The following is a 19339-nucleotide window of genomic DNA, read 5'->3' as shown; positions in this document are numbered from 1 at the left end:
ATTGTAAAATAGTTCCTCCAAAAAGTGTTGCGATTTCAAGCTTTCGGTTTTACTGTAAAACCATTATTAGGAGCAGGCAGAGGCATCAGGAACAGCTAATAAACGCCAAACAGCTCATAACTACCAAGTGTGTCAGGCCGCCAGCTGATTGCTCAGTTAATGACTTGATGTGATGTGAGCAATCATTTCAGTGTTTAATTAGTCTATCTCCATGCTTTGATTTGTGGACATTTTAAAACTTTGCTAGGTTTTCGAAATTATATAATATAGTATATATAGTATATAAATAGAGTCTCAAAGCACAATAGCCTACTGTGTGTGGGGAGCGGGGCCTTCAGTTACATCTTTACCTTTAAAAAGGTAATTTTAACAGTTTTATTACCCTTGCTGGGCGCTATAATCCTTATGTATAATTAAATACATGTTTGTTTAATGCAGGAATAATCACACCATCAGGCCACGTAGCGTTATAATGCATTTATATTATGTATATTAATATGGTACAGAATGTTTCAGAGGTTGGTTGCCATGGTGTTTTTGTTGTAGGTACTAGCTGTGACAGCAGCTGTGCAGCGAGGGCTGCATCTGACACGGCGTGACGTCACTTTAGGCGGGTTTTTCATGGAAAGTGCTGGAAGAAACGAAGCACACATTCATGGTTTTAAATATTCCTCCACCAGATTAAAAAGACCCTCACTTTTTTCTTTAAAATAAACGATATACATGTGATTTTTATTGAATATATTTCTTAGGTTGATGCCGATATTTCTGCCTCGACAGTATATGGCGGCAGCTGTAGAGCCTAGTCCGTCACAAAAGATTTGGTCTTTGAGTATCTATCTATCCGTCTGTCTAGTACTATCATTTTTGCATAAACGGCCACAAGGTGGCAGCAATGATGCGCTGGACACAGGGAATGACTTTGTTAGTTCTATTGCAGTATTTTTCAGGGTACAAGGTTACCTTTACCACCAGGTGCTTTTGGATGTTACCCTTGTCTTGTAAAACACATTTCGACTTCATTTTTTATTATCATTTCCAACGGCTACACATCACCTTGGACTAAGGTTTTTTTTAACCAATATTTAATATATTACATGCTATCCATTAAAGACTTTCAAGCATATGCAATTGTTTATTCACTATCTCTTTCTACGTTCACGTCAACACTGTATTTGATTTTAAGTCAGTATATTGTAGCAGTCAATGTATATATGTTTTGTTTTCTTAAACAACATTGATTCCCACAGAGTGGAAGTGTATAGTGGTAGATGGTGCACCGCGGATGGATACGGCCGCACACTGAAACGACTGTGTATAAAGATTCCGGTCTATTAAAAGGAAGTCCCTTTCCATTTCCCTGCGTCAGAGAGCAGAAGGGATAATATATTGGTTGCATTTTATTCAAGATAAGTCAACGGAATAAACAAGGTACGTACACGAGTATTTAACTGGCATGTGGAACACATTATCTTCCTTTTAATATTAGAGTTTTGCTAACCCATCACTGAGCTATGGTTGGATGTATCCACGATGAGAGCTCATGAGTCACGACGATAACCTCAGTATCATAACTGTCTCGTGGGCTACAGCTAGCATATTCACGTTGTCACTTGTCTGTTTGCATACCTGTTACATAATGTTTAATCCTGACGCCGTGACATTTTCGTGTTCTGAGGGATATTATGCGATGCTGAATGGTGGAAATGCGGCACTGCGCCGCACTGTTAGGCCAGGCTTGGGTTGCACCAAGGCAGGTGTGGTAAAGATGACAACGCTGCCTGCTTATTTTACGGAGCTAGCCGTATTAAGAACACACTCTCCACCCGATCACAGAAATGGACCCTCATTTCAAAGCCAAATCAGTTCACCTTAAAACATTTGACGTAAAGTTATTGAGGTAATGGTTGGACGCTGCTATATTTCAGTAGTTCGTAACGTTAACGGTTAAAGATCATTTAACTATTACGTAACGTTAACTAATAAAAAAAATTAACTAATTCGGTAAACTATGACACATGTGGCTTCTTCCAGGCAGTAACGTTGCGTTAGCTTCAAATGGCAAGTCATTGTTTTGGCTTTTTCTTGGGTTTATGGTAAGTTAACGTAAAACCGTAAGGGTGCTTTTTAGTTACTGCTGGTTGGCCACCGTCGCCACCCAATGCTTTAACATTACACTTAATAACGTATTAACCACAAGTGAACATGTAGTGCCGCATTTACTGAAGATATCGTTATTTTCGTGTGTAGCCGTTCCTTAGCACGTGTTTGCGGAGTCCATTGTCTATCCGTCGACGCCATGTTGTTTAACGGCTACTTCCGCCGATTTGGGTAACATGATGGCAGCTTTCCAATTTTACGAAACCTGCTCCGGTACGTGATCAAATTATGGCAGTTATACGTCTAACGAAACCGAAAGAATTAACGGTTTGAAGTGCAATTCATCTCACGTTAGCAAACGGCCTTTCTAACCTTTTTTCTATCGTAGTTTTCGCTTCAGTCATTGTGTTTTTTAATTTATTATTCTCTAAAATAATATACGGTGCTTGCCATTTGTACCATTTTTAAACAAAAGGCAGTTTCTTACGTTACAACGTGACATTAACATGATGACTTTCTTTTGTGCAGATGCCTGAAGAAATGCACCAAGAGGAGGAGGCTGAGACCTTTGCCTTCCAGGCAGAGATTGCTCAGCTGATGTCCCTGATTATCAACACCTTCTATTCCAACAAAGAGATCTTCCTCAGGGAGTTGATCTCCAACGCCTCTGATGTAAGTCTGCAAGAGCTTGCCTCGCTGCTGTTGTTCTCTCATGCCACACACTAATTTAGCTGTTTATTTCCAAATGCCAATGTTACAACAGTGCATTTAATGATGCCCATAGTAGTAATAATTGTGATGATGCTTCAAATTTGAACTTTTTGTCTTGATGTATTTTGTCAATGTGTGCTAACAGGCTTTGGACAAAATTCGCTATGAAAGCCTGACTGACCCCACCAAGCTGGACAGTGGCAAGGATCTGAAAATTGACATCATCCCCAACAAAGATGACCGCACCCTTACTCTCATCGACACTGGAATCGGCATGACCAAAGCCGACCTGATTAACAACCTGGGTACCATCGCCAAGTCTGGAACCAAGGCCTTCATGGAGGCCCTGCAGGTACTACAGTAGAACACGAAGTAGACTGCAGCATGTGGAAAATGAATGCAAGTCTATGACACTTAGTCAACACAAAGAACGGTGAAAGTAGTAGGGCTGCCCCGATAATAAATCGGTCATTTATCAAACATTGTGGTCAAGACTGTTTTGATTGCTATACCCTATAAATAATTGTGTTCTCTCTAGGCTGGAGCTGACATTTCCATGATTGGTCAGTTTGGTGTGGGTTTCTACTCTGCTTACCTTGTTGCTGAGAAGGTGGTTGTCATCACCAAACACAATGATGATGAGCAGTACGCCTGGGAGTCCTCAGCCGGAGGATCCTTCACAGTCAAGGTCGACAGCGGTACGTGCCTTGGCACCATTACAGAATCAATGCAGTTGTTACGACAACATTGACAATTATGCAGTTTATATAGGATTATGACACGCTAGTGCCACAATCACACCTGGTACCTTGTTTGCATCATTCAGCCGGTTGCTGCAACTCTTTGAGAGGCCTAAACAGAAGAGTCTATGAAAACAAGATTTATTAAGATGTTTGATATCATTGAATGATGCAACTGTATTTGCTGTTGCCTAGTTCCTTTGATCAACTTTTGGTGTTAACGGCAGAAAAGGGGCTACTTACAATGTGAATGGACTACACTGAAACCTTTTTGTTTTTAGTGACTTGACACTTAGCAGAGAGACTCATACCTAACATTAAATTTTCTTTGCACAAAGTGTGCTCATGGCTCTACAATTCTGTTTTGAAGGCGAGCCCATTGGCCGTGGAACAAAGATCATCCTGCACCTGAAGGAGGACCAGACAGAGTACGTTGAGGAGAAGAGGGTGAAGGAAATTGTCAAGAAGCACTCTCAGTTCATCGGGTACCCCATCACCCTGTTTGTAAGTATTGGATTTGACCTTTTTTTCAGTTTTGGCTTGTTAAAATGGTTTGCGTGTCAGTGAAGTTAAATTCTAGTCAATTTGATATGCAGGTGGAGAAGGAGCGTGACAAGGAGATCAGCGACGACGAGGCAGAGGAAGAAAAGGCAGAGAAGGAGGAGAAAGAGGAGGACGGTGAGGAGAAGCCAAAGATCGAGGATGTGGGCTCGGATGATGAGGAGGACTCCAAAGACAAGGACAAGAAGAAGACAAAGAAGATCAAGGAGAAGTACATCGACCAGGAGGAGCTGAACAAGACCAAGCCCATCTGGACCAGGAACCCTGACGACATCACAAACGAGGAGTATGGCGAGTTCTACAAGAGTCTGACCAACGACTGGGAGGATCACCTGGCTGTCAAGGTAAACATGAAAATACAACTGCTTTTGCATTGCAAAATGTAAAGTAATATTAAAATAAAGTAAAACTATATTGAACTCTATTCTCCTGTACAGCACTTCTCGGTGGAGGGCCAGCTTGAGTTCAGGGCCCTGCTCTTTATTCCCCGCCGTGCACCTTTCGACCTCTTTGAGAACAAGAAAAAGAAGAATAACATCAAGCTGTACGTCAGGAGGGTCTTTATCATGGACAACTGTGAAGAGCTCATCCCAGAGTACCTGAGTAAGTTGACTTAGCTTTTTTCCATTTTGGACAAAGTAGTATTCTGTTCTGCAGCACTGCGCTGACTATTACTTCACCTACACAAGCACAAAAAATGGCTTATTGGAACCCATGTGAGCATTTCATTAATCCTTTGTTTCGATCTCCAGACTTTGTCCGTGGTGTGGTGGACTCAGAGGACCTGCCCCTCAACATCTCAAGAGAAATGCTGCAGCAGAGCAAGATCCTCAAGGTCATTCGCAAGAACATCGTCAAGAAGTGTCTGGAGCTCTTTGCCGAACTGGCTGAGGACAAGGAGAACTACAAGAAGTTCTATGAAGGGTTCTCCAAGAACATCAAGGTATCTAAAAATAAATGCATGCGGTGCTGCATTGATTTTTCCTTTTTCTTTTTTTTAAGGAAAATAAAAATACTTAAGTTTTAATGAAAGTTCCTCTGTCATATTGCGCTCCTCATGCCTTCAGTGCATCTCCCTGGATTCATAAGGTTTACTTTTATTCATTACTCTAGTTGTTGCTGTACCCTGTAGCATTCAGGCAGTGTAGTCATAGCTTTGTTACTAGCCAGACATTTTAAAAATGCACTACATGGCTTATGAATAGTTGTAGTTTTCTCACCCATTTACATAATCTAATGCAGTTGTTAATCGCTTAGTTAACTCTTGTGTCTACTACACTTGGTGTTACCCATCCAACTATGAGCGTATTCACTTGGAGGAGATGGAGTTTGTAATTATGAACTGTTTAAGAGTATTTAATGAGTCATGTCCAAAATGTAGCTGTTTAATCTATTATTGCGTTGTGATCCAGGCTACTGGTGTATGGGATTGTTTTGAATGACCATGTAATCATAATTCATTGTCTGTCTGTAGCTGGGCATCCATGAGGACTCTCAAAACCGCAAGAAACTGTCTGAGCTGCTGCGCTACCACAGCTCTCAGTCTGGAGATGAGACAACCTCCCTCACAGAGTACCTGACCCGCATGAAGGAAAACCAGAAGTCTATCTACTACATCACTGGTGAGTTTGTCTTTAGAAAGATCTTTCGGATGTGTTTTGTCCAACATTTATCTTGTTTAAATGATAATTTTAGAGCATTGCACTGCTAACCATATAGCTAAAAAAAAACACTGTAGTTAAAATGTTAGATTTAAGAATTTATATATAAGTGAAGCTGATTGTCATTTACTTTCTTGAACTTTTTAGGTGAGAGCAAGGATCAGGTGGCCAACTCGGCCTTCGTCGAGCGCGTTCGTAAGCGTGGCTTCGAGGTCCTGTACATGACAGAGCCCATTGACGAGTACTGTGTCCAGCAGTTGAAGGAGTTTGATGGCAAGAGCCTGGTCTCTGTCACCAAGGAGGGTCTGGAGCTACCAGAGGATGAGGAGGAGAAGAAAAAGATGGAGGAGGATAAGGCAAAGTTTGAGAGCCTCTGCAAGCTCATGAAGGAGATCCTTGATAAGAAAGTGGAGAAGGTCAGTGGTCCTAATGAGCCAAAATTCATGTTGACCTCAATTTCCCTTCATCCTGAGGATTTAGGGCCGTTAATTCACAACTACAGTTGACAGTGTTTTGTTTGGTAACAGGTGTCCTAACTGGTCCTAAGTTGTATTCTGGTGAGTTGTATACAGCTGCAAGGAGGCCCTTATGAGTCTTGTATGCCCTGAATGAGTGTGTTTTTTTGAAATTTATTTTATATTGACAAATGTGTTTTTGACTGGAGATGTGAAGTCCAGAGCCTCTTTGAAAATGTAATTTGAGTGTGACCTAACAGATGCCTGTTTTGGTTTAACAGAATGTGAAACTAAAATTTGACCTGAGCTGAAGTTTGGTCTAAATATTACTGGCCAGAATGTGTTGATATACAATTGGTCTACATAGAGTGGAGCTTTAAAGTGTGGTGGAATTGCAAACGGTTGCCTTGGAGATGCTGGTGTGTTGAGCATTTATTTCTAACATGACTTTTGCATGCGTTATTAACTTGAATTCACCCCCTCTTGTTTTTAAAAAAACAAAACGGTTTAGACACTATGCATGTTATGTTTAAGTCTTAATGTCCTCTGTTTGGCTGTCTATCAGGTGACAGTGTCCAACAGACTGGTGTCTTCACCCTGCTGCATTGTGACAAGCACTTACGGCTGGACGGCCAACATGGAGAGAATCATGAAGGCCCAGGCACTCAGGGACAACTCCACCATGGGCTACATGATGGCCAAGAAGCACCTGGAGATCAACCCTGACCACCCCATCGTGGAGACTCTCAGGCAGAAGGCAGATGCTGACAAGAACGACAAGGCTGTGAAGGACCTCGTCATCCTGCTGTTCGAAACCGCCCTGCTGTCCTCAGGCTTCTCCCTGGACGACCCACAGACCCACTCCAACCGCATCTACAGAATGATCAAACTCGGACTGGGTAAGGATCATTATTGGTAGTTTTTATGTGCCTGTTACTTGTATTGATCGCTAACAAATAATCTTTATCTCTAGGTATTGATGACGACGACATTCCCACAGAGGAGGCCACTTCTACAGCCGTCCCAGATGAGATTCCTCCCCTAGAAGGCGATGGTGAGGATGATGCTTCACGCATGGAGGAAGTCGATTAAACCAACCCGCCCCCCCAGATTTCTAACCCTTTAGCCTCACTTTTCAATTGTTCATCCTTAAAACTGCAGTAACTGCAAAACAAATAGTCATTCATGTTGTGTGGTGGACCAGTGTTGCTCTTGTGTTTAGAGCATTACTCTGCAAGACCTTTTTAAGAAAAGCAGTTTTGGTTTTTGCGTTCATGGTGACAGCACATATGTTTTAAAAGAGTACCCTGTTGCACTGAGTTTTAAATGTTGGAGTGCTAAATGAGTGAACATGGGAATGGTACATTCCATTATCGGATCAGGTCTGGTGGAGGGTTTTGGGACGTTCTGCTCATGTGCAACACTGCACGCTGCATGGAGAGAGAGGACTGTATGATTCCTTTGCCTGAGTCCAGGCTTGTCTGTATTCCAAGTCTTGTTTTGCAAAAAATTAAAGATGTAATACCTTATGTTGTGTTTATGCCTTATGTCACGTCAGCATCACATCTTAATACAGTTCTAAAAAGGGGGTATAAGTTTTTTTTTTTTTTTGGGGGGGGGGGTAATATTTCATTGTAGTCAACATTTGGGACAAACATTTTGACTTGTATGTTTTGGACTGTTCTTCCATATGGCCACTAGGTGGGGACATGCACCATACATTACAAGTAGAGCCTTAAATTACATTTTTAGGGAAGGTCCTCAGATAATTTCCATGTACACTTGTATCGGTAGGGTCAAACTGTTTCAATTCCATACAACACACTAAATCTAAGCAGTTTAGAGTAATGTACTGGGTTTATATATTAAAACAGCTACAGACCAGTATATTGCACCACTAGAATGGTATTGGGGCACAGTAAAAGTGTAGAGAAACAAATATATAAATATGTACATTACAACACCTGGGGTCACATCTGCTTAAAGTTTAATTGTGTTGTTAAAAGTGTGCAGTTTAAGATGATAAATAAAATCCCATGAAATGAATCCAAAATTCCCTGAGTGAGAACAAAGTCAAGTCACTCTTATATACATCCTAAAGCCACAACTTTGCCTCATGGGGCTTCACAATCTACAGCACACTCTATCCTCAGACCTTTGGTTCATGTGAGGGAAAAGCTCTTCAAAATAACATTTTAATGGGTCATGAGAAGCCTTTGTATTATACCAGTTATCAATACATAAAAGTTGGCTGAGTGTTCCTGTGGAAGCCCAGAACTAATGTTAAATAATGTGTTGACTTCTCATTAGGCCCTAGAAGAGGTGTCAAGCCCTCTGATAGGAGACACTGTTCTGTAACCGTGACCTAACTTACCTTCACATTTTCTTTTGATCCTTTTCCCCACTGACTTGAAAGACAGCTTAACCTTAATGTAGATGAAATCGCATTATGTTTGACACTAGCAATTTGGTGTCATGCATACAAATGTCACATATCTTAACAGTTATTGGGAAATGTAGAGATGCTTGTTCATTCACAAATGTGTTTTTAACCTCCACAAAATGCAAAACAAAGTGTTAGCAGCAACGTGTGACTAAAGCAAGGCGTCACACAGTAGAATAGATAATAAACAGAGCATTTAGGAATAAAGGATAAACAACCCTTCCTGCTAATTTATCGAGCAACACGGCATCACAACAGCACGTGGACAGAGTTACATTGTAAAACACAGCCATAAACCGAACACAAGAGTGTCTTGAAAGTGTGAGGCATCACCACCTGAACTCTTTGGGGGAAATGTCTAGTAAGTCGCTTTCCTGGAAGTCATGTGTTTTATACGACTTTGAGGAGGAGGCGGCGGCAGCTTTTCTGCTCTTGTCAGTAAAACAGTGAAGCGTGGGTGTCTGTCCCTCCTGAACACACACTCACTCACACTCTCCAGTCAAAGTGATAGTGGGGAACTTCAGCTGTGTCATTCAGAAACACTTATTTTTATGACACCTCCAGCACCTTAGCTTGACCACCATCTTCATTTGCTGCATCTACAAATCCTTTGTGTCATGGAAGAGAATTTAACAAATTATATCCATGCATGAATACTCACTACATGGAAACTACTAAAAAATAATGCAATGAAATGAAAACCCTGCTTTGTTCACATGGGGCATTATAGTTGAAACAGAAACTGCTGGAGACACTCCATTGTATAAAATATAAGCTCAAGCTAGTTTTAACTTTAATTTGGAAAAGTTACAGTAACACATATTGACCTTAAACACTCACAAGATTGTGAACTGAAGCAGTCTTGGTAGTTGTGTAGCAGTGTTGGTTAGACACAGGATGCTGATGTCTGGAACCAAGAGGTTACACAGTAGAAGTCTGAATATTGATGGTGTCCCCCCATCTAAAACCAAATGAAAAATTGAATTGCAGCAAATTAAAAGTTGGGAGTAACCGAGGAGGCTCGTTTTCCAGTTTTCTTTCCTGTTGTGATGAGTTTGGTCAAAGGTTGTAGAGAAGATACTTTTGTTTTAGAATACTGGGTAACAATAAAGTAAAATGCAAATTAGACATACAGAGCTGCCTGGGTGTGTCTGGGTTCAGCTGGTGGAAATTTCCTGGTGAAGTTCATCAAGAGTCAGCGCAGGTTTCCCTCATAAAGTTGAAGGGTGCTTCTGGTCTGACTTGCCCTCGTTTCAACAAAAGACTTCCTGTGGAAACATTTGACTCCCTTGTGTAAATCTGCTCACAACCCACAGATGCTGAGTGCATTAATTGGGGTGGGGGGGGGGGGGGTTCCTGGTGGTGCATAATATTTGCCAGCAGTTCTTGTGACCTTTTGTAGAAATCGGCTTAAAATGTGTTGACTGGAAGACTGCGTGTCCTACTTAAAAAGAGTTTGGTCACACAGGCTTGTTGCTGCTGCTGTGTGGATGCTGGGTTTAGACTCGATTCTTAGACGATTCTGGACCGACATGACAACATTTGTGTATATGCTTGTCTGTGTATATTTCATGGTGACTTCAGTGAATAGATACCTCAGTGTGTTAGTGCCTCAGCGAACAGACCACCACTGAGAAGTGTGGTTTTTGTATCACTGAAGAGCAAAATCTGAAGATAACATGAGATAAGAAGCTGTTGCTTGGCATTACAGTGTGTGCCGCAACCACACAATCCTGCAGGCCTGTGTGCAAAGTGGCGTAATTAAGTTTCCATGACATTTACAATTCAAGATGCCAGAAAAAACATAACTACTGCTCATGATCTGAAACATTTTTTTTTACACATATCAGGCATAGTGTTACTTCTCAAATTTGACAACACTTCTACTAAATACTAGAGACAGGAACAGGATTGACACCCACACTGAGTAGGAAGGAAGCCAGATCTGCAGATAAAAGCCCTACACAAGAGAAATACCTTCTATCATGAATAAAAAATGCAGCAACCCACGAAAACGATAACCTTTATGACTAGGTGTAAGAGAGTGGAGAGTCACACATGGTCTGTCACACTGTTCCACATGTACAGTAAAAGGAGTGCGTGGTGGTGGCCTAAAGGTTAGAAAGGCAGCCTTGTAGTCCCAGCGCTGCTTGTTCAGATCCCAAAAAAAACATTTAAAGGAAGAGTTAAACATTTTTGGTAAATACGCTTATACGGTTTCTTACATGAGAAGACTGATACCTCTCAAGTTTGTGCGGTAAATATGACGCTACAGCCAGCAGCTGGCTAGCTTAGCATAGCACAAAGACTGGAAACAGGGGGAAACAGCTAGCCTGGCTCCACCAACCAGCATACACCAGTATCCATGTTTGTTACTGTGCAAACTGCCCTTGACAAAGCCACACACCCTCAGAATACCCAACAGAGTAGTTTCGGGAAGCTCCCAAGTAATGCGGGTATTGCCAAAACAGTCAGATGCTCATGCTGGCTAATAAAAGTTACAATAAAAACACTCAGCCTGTGTCATCACTGCAGTCAGAGCAAGAGCCCAGAGTGACTGGTAGGGGGCTGAAACCAGAGGTCTGCATGTCTGCGGCCTTTCTCACCCCACCGCCTCTTTTGTTTGTCATTTGCATTATTGAAAAGAGGACTGGAGACGCTGACGTTGTGACGCACTACTCCAGACCAGATGGGGTGTAGGACGTTGTGAAATGAGAGGTGCGGGGAAATTCCCCCCCATCGAGCAGCTGTGAGATTGATAAACCAGGGGGAAATGTTTTCTCGCACTTCACAGTCAAACACGGCCTTCAGTTTGATGTTGAAGTGAATCATAATAGTGGTCTGGTTCACGAAACAGCGTAGAATGCAACGAGCAGATCAGGCAGGGTTGTTTCGAAAATAACATATTCTGTCTTTTCGGGGAGAGTGGAAGGACTATGGGGAGATGGCAGAGAGGAAAGAGAATTAACTAATATGATTTTAACCAGACGTGCAGTAATGGAGCTGGGCCACTTCAGCCACAGCACAACTTGTAACAGTGACCGCAGACATGCGCTGTTGGTGAGATCGAACCAATATAGAAATGGTCAGGACAAAACCATATTCACTTGCTTCATAAGAACATGATATCAACTTTAAAACCCACTTGCTGATGGCACCCAACGCATCAGTCTGTTGTTCATACTTTCATGGTCCCCAGAGGATGAATCCTGATGACTCTGGTGATCCCCTGACTTTTCTTGGAGGGCCACCATCAGGTCTGGCAGTCTAACAGTTTAGTTTTCTTTACAATGAGCCTTACAGAGCTGCTAGCACGACTGAAGACTCGTAGTCTTGTTTAATTACATATGCTTTTATTTTAGTTATTTTATTGTTGTTCTACTAGCTTCTTTTTGGATATATTTAAACGTTTAACTGTTGTTAAATTTGTCTGCTCTTTCACTTTTGTTTACAGTCATTATTCTCTAACGTAAAGCACTCGAGTTGCATTTTGTGTATGAAAGGTGCAACATAAATTAGGTTTATCATCATTATTATTATTGTATTACCTGCAGAGGAAACAGCACTGGCCACGAGGCAAATCCTTTGGCTCAAACAATGTGAAACAGTCAAATCAAACAACTTCACTTCATAGTGTTAAGTTAATTTAATATGTTTTATTATTAATCCAGTTACCAGAGGAAATAGTAGAATGATAAAAACAAGGTACCAGTAACAATGCATTTCCCTTGTACGCATTCTGCTCTGCTAACTCCCTCCCCCCCTTATGACGGCACTGAGCATCGTCATCATCCATTCAGTATTCTTCCAAACATTCACATGTAACGGTGAAACACATGAAGCAGTCCTTTTATAAAACTACACAACAGACGAGCTGGTTGGAAATAAACAATGGCTAAGAGACATATTTACAAGATTTCTTTAGCCCACTTTTTAAAAACATTAAGTAAAATCTGTGTTGAGACGATGACAAAAACAAATTATTTTAAAATAATGCGGTGCAAAAAGTCCCACAGCAACATCTGCTTCAGTGATGTTGTGACTAAATTATTCACTTTGTAAGTAGTGCGCTCTTTTACACAAACTGCTGTTTACCACCCTCTTTTATAGCCTCTGGAACATGTTAATATACCTTAAATTAAAACAGTAACGTATGCACCGTGTGTTCAGGCTATGTTTACAGCTTTACAAGATAAAATCCCACATTAAGACACATAAAGGCCCCTACTCTCCAACATGGAGGACTGTGAGATCAGCATCTGGCTATTGTGACTGAAAGGTACCTCAATGGATAGAAAGTGTTTGTCTTTACAGAAGATGAGAAGAAGTCTTGTTCAAATATTTGGGATAAAGTTAAATAAGGGGCAAAGCAATTAACACTTAAAAATGAATGCTTAGCCACACACCTCTCATTCTTTTTTCAGGGTTACAGTAACCTTTAACTGGCTGCACAAGCCACGTACGGTGGTTTAGGAAAAAAAATATTCTACTGTTAAACTGTGAAAAAGGGTAAAGAGGCAGTTTGCACAGTTTATGGTTTGGGACTCGTGTATTAGACAATCTTACAGGCACTCAAAACGTCTGTGACTGCTGACCTGACAAATCACATGGACCCCTTAGGGGCCTCTTGGTGTAAGAGTCAAAACTGCAGAATCCCTTTCTGTACCAATGCTAACAAAAATAAAAACAAATGGAAAAGAACAGTAAAAGAAACAAATCCAAAAGATACACACAAATACACAAAAAAGAACCACAGAAAACGTGGTCTCAGTTCCCGGTTTGGTGCGACTTCAGAGTGCTACACCTTCTGTCCGAGCGGCTGCGCTGGCCGCCGGCCTGCCTTCATGCGGCTACGTGCATACACCCGTAGGAAAAGTGCCAAGAAAACTACAGCGACACCGAAGCCACCTACAATGGTGACGGCGTGACCGTAGAGGAAACAAGAGAGGAGAATGGCGATGGCCTGCCGCAGGGTCATAATGATGGTGAAGACTGCAGCACCGAACTGGTTGATGGTGTAGAAGATGAAAAGCTGGCCGCATGCCGAGCACACGGACAGCAACACGGCATGAAAGGCAAACTCAGAGTGGCGCGTCATGAAGGCCACCGAGTCGAAGAAGGCGCCCTGCTCCAGCAGCGAGCCGACGGTGAAGAGGCAGGAGAACAGGTTTACCCCGAACATCATCTGCACTGACGACATCTTGTACTTGAACAGGTTGTCCTGCCAGTTGGAGGTGAAGCTGTCGAAGACGATGTAGCCGATGAGGATGACGATCCCGCTGAAGGTGGTGACGGTGGACGGGTGCTTGCTGGCCGTGCTGGACAGCAGGAACATGCTGACACCCACCGAGATCAGCACGGCGGTAAAGTACTCCCAGTATTCGTAGCTCTTGTGGGAGACGATCTTACCCATGAGCATGACGGGAATGACTTTGGAGGCCTTGGCCAGGACTTGAGTGGGGAAGCTGATGTACTTGAGGGCCTCGTACTGGCACCAGCTGCTCAGGATGTTGGAGAGCGAGGCGAAGGAGTACTTGTACATGGGTGCTCCGTGGCGAGGTTGCTTGAACAGGATGCACCAGAGGCCCGACACGGTCAGAGCCAGGATACGGTTCATGAAGACCAAGAACTGAGAGTCCTTGAATTTCTCACCCTCGTCTTCTGGAGTCACGGCACCGTATGAACGTGTCATCACCCTCTCCTGCAGGACTCCCCATGTCAGGTACGATGCCTAAGAATAAGAAAACTGACATTAGCTTTTCAGAGGGATACTTCATGTTATGTTGTTGTAGCAGTAGCAATTCTGTTATACAATTCAGCATTGAAGTTTATCTCAGTTAAGGTTATATTTACTGTTACATAATAGTGTAGGAATCGGCTGCATTGGATGGTTCACTTTAGTTTGGGTGGTTCAGTTTTGTTTGGGGTATTTCTATGTCACTATGTCCACCTGAAGCTCTACTGTTCCTTTCACATTATATGTTGTCAATTGGTGGTTTGCTCATGTAAAAATATTGATTAGTGCAGCTTTAAGACCATCTTAAGCTCTTTACATGAGCTTGATTTCATAGATGGTGAAATTACTGGCCTGTAACAGTGTCTCTTAACCAGCACCTCCCAAGTGAGCTGAGAGCAGACCAAACAGTGAGTGGAATCACACTTGAATTAAACAAACATAATAAAAGCCCTCCCTACAGCTGCACAAACAGAAAAACATTACATGTATTCAATGGCTGTATTTTCAGGGAGGATCCTCACCTGAAGTCCAGCAGAACAAAAGATTAATTTGACGACCTGTCTGACCGACGAGCCTGAATCACCCTCGTTCCGGGGTGCAACTGACACGTCATCCAACAGACCTGTTTTGGCCTCACTGCCAAACACGCAGGTCTTTATGACAGGGAAGCAAATCCCACTACCTGAAAGAAAGGAAAACATACATACATCAAAAAAAATATTATATCACGATGGTCAGGAAGGGTACGACAACAAGTTTGTATTCCTTAACTGGCATACATTCCAAATTAGATGTTGGTATCTCACGAGCCCAAACCTGTTTCTAAGTAATTGCTGCGCTTGAAGTAGCTAATGAGGAGGTAGCCAGGGATGATGATGGTGGAGTATCCCAGCATGTTGACGAGGAAGCGGAAGAGCCAGACATCGTGCCAGCCTTCCAGTAGCGATGACTCCTCGGCAGCCACGGTGGAAGGGAAGAGAAGCAACACAAGTGCAGGCCAAACCCTACAGGGTAATTCAATATGGTATATCAGAAAAAGTAATATATATATATATTCAGCTCCATTTCATGATGCGTCCTCCCTCATCACACTGAATGGATACAATCACACTGAAGCCTTTGGAATCAAATCATTGTGCAGCATCAATGTATTCCTACTTTCAGGCACCTTGGCAGGATACCTAAAGGTAGTGTTTCTTTCCTAAATGTACTGGGACCCATCACTTGAACAGAGGAATGCAGTGTTATCTTACAACTTGCTTCAAAACAGAGGTCTTGAAGTAGAAGCAATTGAAATGCGCTGCCCTGGGCAGACATTTTGCAATGAGATTAATAATGATGGCAAGAGTGAAAGGGCTACTCAAGAAATTTAGTATTGCTTTTATAAAGTTGAGGGAACTCGCAGGAGACAGATTTAAAAAATGAAACCGATGCAACAGAGGCCAAGACATCCAAATGTTTAGTCCCTAGGTTGAGTCAGGCTTCAAAAAACACTGGATCCTACACTTCCCACAATGCAACTCTTTCATGAGACCCTTCCACCAGGCAAATGCCTATTTCTTTCTACCTTCCCCCAGTTTGTAATGCAGGGTGCAGAGTTTTTGGGCCCATAGAGCACTAGAGTCCTTCTCCAGCTGAGCAGGCACATTCAAGACTTTTGCTTCCTGTTGGCTCCCTACACACATGAATGGGATAAAACAATGTAATCATGCAGCTCTTCTAGACTTTCCAAATGTTATTGGACCGAATGGATCTAATTTAGATAATAAAAGGAGGCATGTTGGGGGTTGATGACGCTCAGAAAAATGTATTCACCATATTACAGCTGCTCCTTTTCCAATAGTTGTGTGTGGGAAAAGCATTTAGGGCTAGTGAGCGTCACATGATGAAAGCAGAAGTTGCAATACCCCATGCGGACACTATGCCAAAATCATTCCACAGCCCAGCTTCGTTCCTGCAGGGTTGGTTTTTATTACAAGATGAGTACTACCCATGACATGCAAACCCATCTTAATGCACAACATAGGCTTGCTATAAGTACAGAATGGAAGGTATGGAAGATATAATGTGGAATCACATAATAAAACCATAACGTGTTAAACTAGCTGTGAAGAAATTAGATGAGCTTCATCGCCCACCCCCACAAGCAACACTGATGACTCAAGCACACCTGTGGTGAAACCCTATCTTCCTATGAAAAAAAGGTGTGCTCCTTGCTGTCGTGGCACTCAGTGTGTATCCCATTTAGAGTGAGGCTGGGCCTCCTCCCAGGGGGCCTGTGAGCCTGACTCACACAGAGCCTCTTTGTGTGGGACGCTGCTGTGGCCTGGCCAGCCAGTAGCCCACTGCAACGAGACCTGAGCTTTGAACAAGCAGCTTATTAAATGGAGGAATGCACTGCACTGGCTGGGAGCAGCCAAACCCACTGCCACGCAGAGAGCACTGCCAAAAATGTACCTGGGGAGAGAACGATGGCTTGAGTCTTGTATGAATATATGATAATAGATAATATGGACTGAAACAAAACAGCTTTCCCTTGTTAAAAAAGGAGAATAAGATGACCCAATCCCTAATAATAACTATGTAACTGTTATTCACTAGCTGCTGGAGGGAGTGGTCTGGGTACATTAAAATATTCACAGTAAACACGTCAGTGCAGAGGGAAAAACCCAGACCGGTGTTGCACCAGATTCTGTGACCCATCAAATACTATGACCTAAAGAGGAATTTCAACCTCATTGCCATTGCAAATGTTTTTTTGTTTTTTTATCATACATTACCACTACAGTAGTGTGATAAGTGTTACCAAATACGGTGCCCCCATGGTATTTAGAGGTGTTACTGCTCTACAGACGGGCCTTTACACTTCAGTTTCACAGCTATCAAATTATGTGATTGTGTCTATCGTATCTAAAATCTGAATATTACAGGGTCACAATTTTGCTTAACAGCTATTAAAACGTAATAAAGTATGATACTAAAAAAACATACATATGCAGTGGAAATATAACGCTAACTTAGGCTAACTGAAGTTCCTATTCGTGTCACAGAATTTGGTGTAACACCAGTCCCTGTACACAAACCGTACAGTTTTACTTTAGACAGCAGGTTGTGTGCAGACTTCAAAAACACATTGTCAGTCAAGTAACTACGGAAATGAACGGTTAGTTTACTTCATTGCACAGTGTGTCAGTCAACACTCAGCTGAGCTTGTTCACACCTAAAACTCATCTTTAGCATGACATATTTTCCAGTTAGCTTGGTCTCTAACGTTACCTCCATGAAAAAGATGGCATTTTCCCACAATCTGTGGCCCGACACCTGGCGCAGCACACACGCCGACAGACTCAAACGCCTCCGCTGCAACGGAGCATGAAGCCGAACAGATCAGGCAAGGTGTTTTATTAATTCTTTCGGACTATCCGCCTTTAGCTTGGATGTCTTCAACTTATCCTCAATGGCCGATGTGTTCACTTGAGCACTTCCTCTTTACTCAACACCAAAGGATGCCAGAGACAGGGAACAGCGCCCACCCGGTGGCCCTGCCCCCTCTCGGTGTGGAGGAGTAACTGCAAGGCAAAGCAAGTTTATTTGTAGAGCACATTTCATACACAAAGCAAGTGCTGTACGTGATGCATTATTAAATTAAAAAGGAAATACAGCATAATGTAAAGTGATTTAGAATAATAAAAAAAATCAGAGACATAAATAATAGATAGGTAAAGATGTAAATGCAAGGTGGATTATGATGTGTGATTTAGGTTCAGCTAAAGGCAAAGTTTTTAACCTGGCGCTGCTGCTTCCCTGTGCTTTGTGGAAATGTAGTAGTAACATAGAGTAAAGCAGTAAAGCAAAGGTCAAAACTCCAGGAACATGTACTATAAAGAGCAACTTTCTTGTGAGACCAACCCTTCTTTTGGCTTGTGGCGTGAAGGACCAACAAGTCCTCTCAATGCACATTGGAAGTAGGCGATGTTGTGCCAGAAATCCCAGTTCTACTTAAAGATTAAACTACCCAACAGTACACAAAGTATATACATACAACAGTATGAAAGGCATATCTGTATATCTGCATAATGAACATTTTAATTTTAATACTACTAATAGTATTAAAATTTGAAAAGGCCTTTTTCACAGCAGACATTTTGACTTGTCATAGCAGGAAAAGCAGGTGGGACTAATACTATTAATGATAGCATGAGTGAGCATGGACAATAACTGACACATCTAAATTGAATACAGCCATCATTATTGTTATTAATTACACCTGTGCTTTTTCTGCTGTGGAAAAGGCCTGTGCAGGACGCTTAATGGAGTAAATTTTACATTGTAGTTTTTCTGAGTACTGAGATCTGAGTACTTCTTCCACCACTGCTTTTGTTATAAATCGTCTATAATGTGTCTTGCCCTGAAGTGCTTTTGATCAGAATTACTTATCAAAAGTTGTTGGAAAATATGCATCAGCTAGGCCTGCATGTCAAAGCAATACTATATTACAGAATGCCAGAGAATAACATAGCACTTCATATATAATTACAAATGTACTTACAGACGGGAAAGTATGTGGTAGAGCACTTAATTAAATAATGAAACTGGCTTATCTAACTTTTCAACAACATCTTTCTGTTTTTAATATAGCCCATGGCAACGTCAGCAAAACCTACACTGTACATAACACAAATAGCTTCATGCTATAGGCTCAATGGAGAAGTAGGTATGGTTTCATAACTCTCTGTTCTAGCTGTTGACCACAGAGGTTTGTCTGTTTAGAATCTATCACCATAATAAGTTCAGTCAGTACAAATGAAACTACCACTTTAATTTGACCCTTTACAGCGCTGTTGTGGTCCAGAGGAATAAACTATTGCCTCAGATTAAGTAAGGTGTAATTACTGTTAAGAATTATTCTGGCTAATATGCCTTCATGAACA

General features: G+C 41.9%; 2 protein-coding genes across 2 annotated transcripts; one reads left to right on the top strand and one right to left on the bottom strand.

Moving 5' to 3' along the window:
* Positions 1–1334: 1334 nt before the first annotated feature.
* On the top strand, positions 1335–7757 carry hsp90ab1 (heat shock protein 90, alpha (cytosolic), class B member 1). The gene is made up of 12 exons (XM_070925397.1): positions 1335–1431; positions 2629–2772; positions 2957–3163; positions 3350–3509; positions 3922–4055; positions 4148–4456; positions 4550–4715; positions 4865–5055; positions 5587–5734; positions 5921–6189; positions 6794–7127; positions 7202–7757. Exons 2-12 carry the CDS (start codon positions 2629–2631, stop codon positions 7318–7320), a joined length of 2181 nt encoding a protein of 726 aa, XP_070781498.1. The 5' UTR covers positions 1335–1431; the 3' UTR covers positions 7321–7757.
* Positions 7758–12307: 4550 nt separating this feature from the next.
* On the bottom strand, positions 12308–17704 carry slc35b2 (solute carrier family 35 member B2). Its single transcript, XM_070926010.1, has 4 exons — positions 17685–17704; positions 15225–15412; positions 14930–15090; positions 12308–14402 (listed from the first exon to the last, which is right to left on the bottom strand). The coding sequence occupies exons 1-4, from the start codon at positions 17702–17704 to the stop codon at positions 13470–13472; spliced, it is 1302 nt and encodes a 433-aa protein (XP_070782111.1). The 3' UTR covers positions 12308–13469.
* Between the last annotated feature and the right edge of the window lie 1635 nt (positions 17705–19339).

The sequence above is a fragment of the Enoplosus armatus genome, chromosome 19 (assembly GCF_043641665.1).
Source record: "Enoplosus armatus isolate fEnoArm2 chromosome 19, fEnoArm2.hap1, whole genome shotgun sequence".
Lineage (NCBI taxonomy): Eukaryota > Metazoa > Chordata > Actinopteri > Centrarchiformes > Enoplosidae > Enoplosus > Enoplosus armatus.
This window is presented reverse-complemented; position numbering and strand designations above follow the sequence as displayed.

Coding starts and splice junctions, on each gene's coding strand:
- slc35b2 (XM_070926010.1), bottom strand. CDS start 17,704: ATGCCATCTTTTTCATGGAG. Junction 15,091..15,224: donor CAGCAATTACTTAGAAACAG/GTTTGGGCTCGT, acceptor CCTTTCTTTCAG/GTAGTGGGATTTGCTTCCCT. Junction 14,403..14,929: donor TTTGTTCTGCTGGACTTCAG/GTGAGGATCCTC, acceptor TCTTATTCTTAG/GCATCGTACCTGACATGGGG.
- hsp90ab1 (XM_070925397.1), top strand. CDS start 2,629: ATGCCTGAAGAAATGCACCAAGAGGAGGAGGCTGAGACCTTTGCCTTC. Junction 4,056..4,147: donor GGTACCCCATCACCCTGTTT/GTAAGTATTGGA, acceptor TTTGATATGCAG/GTGGAGAAGGAGCGTGACAA. Junction 7,128..7,201: donor AATGATCAAACTCGGACTGG/GTAAGGATCATT, acceptor CTTTATCTCTAG/GTATTGATGACGACGACATT.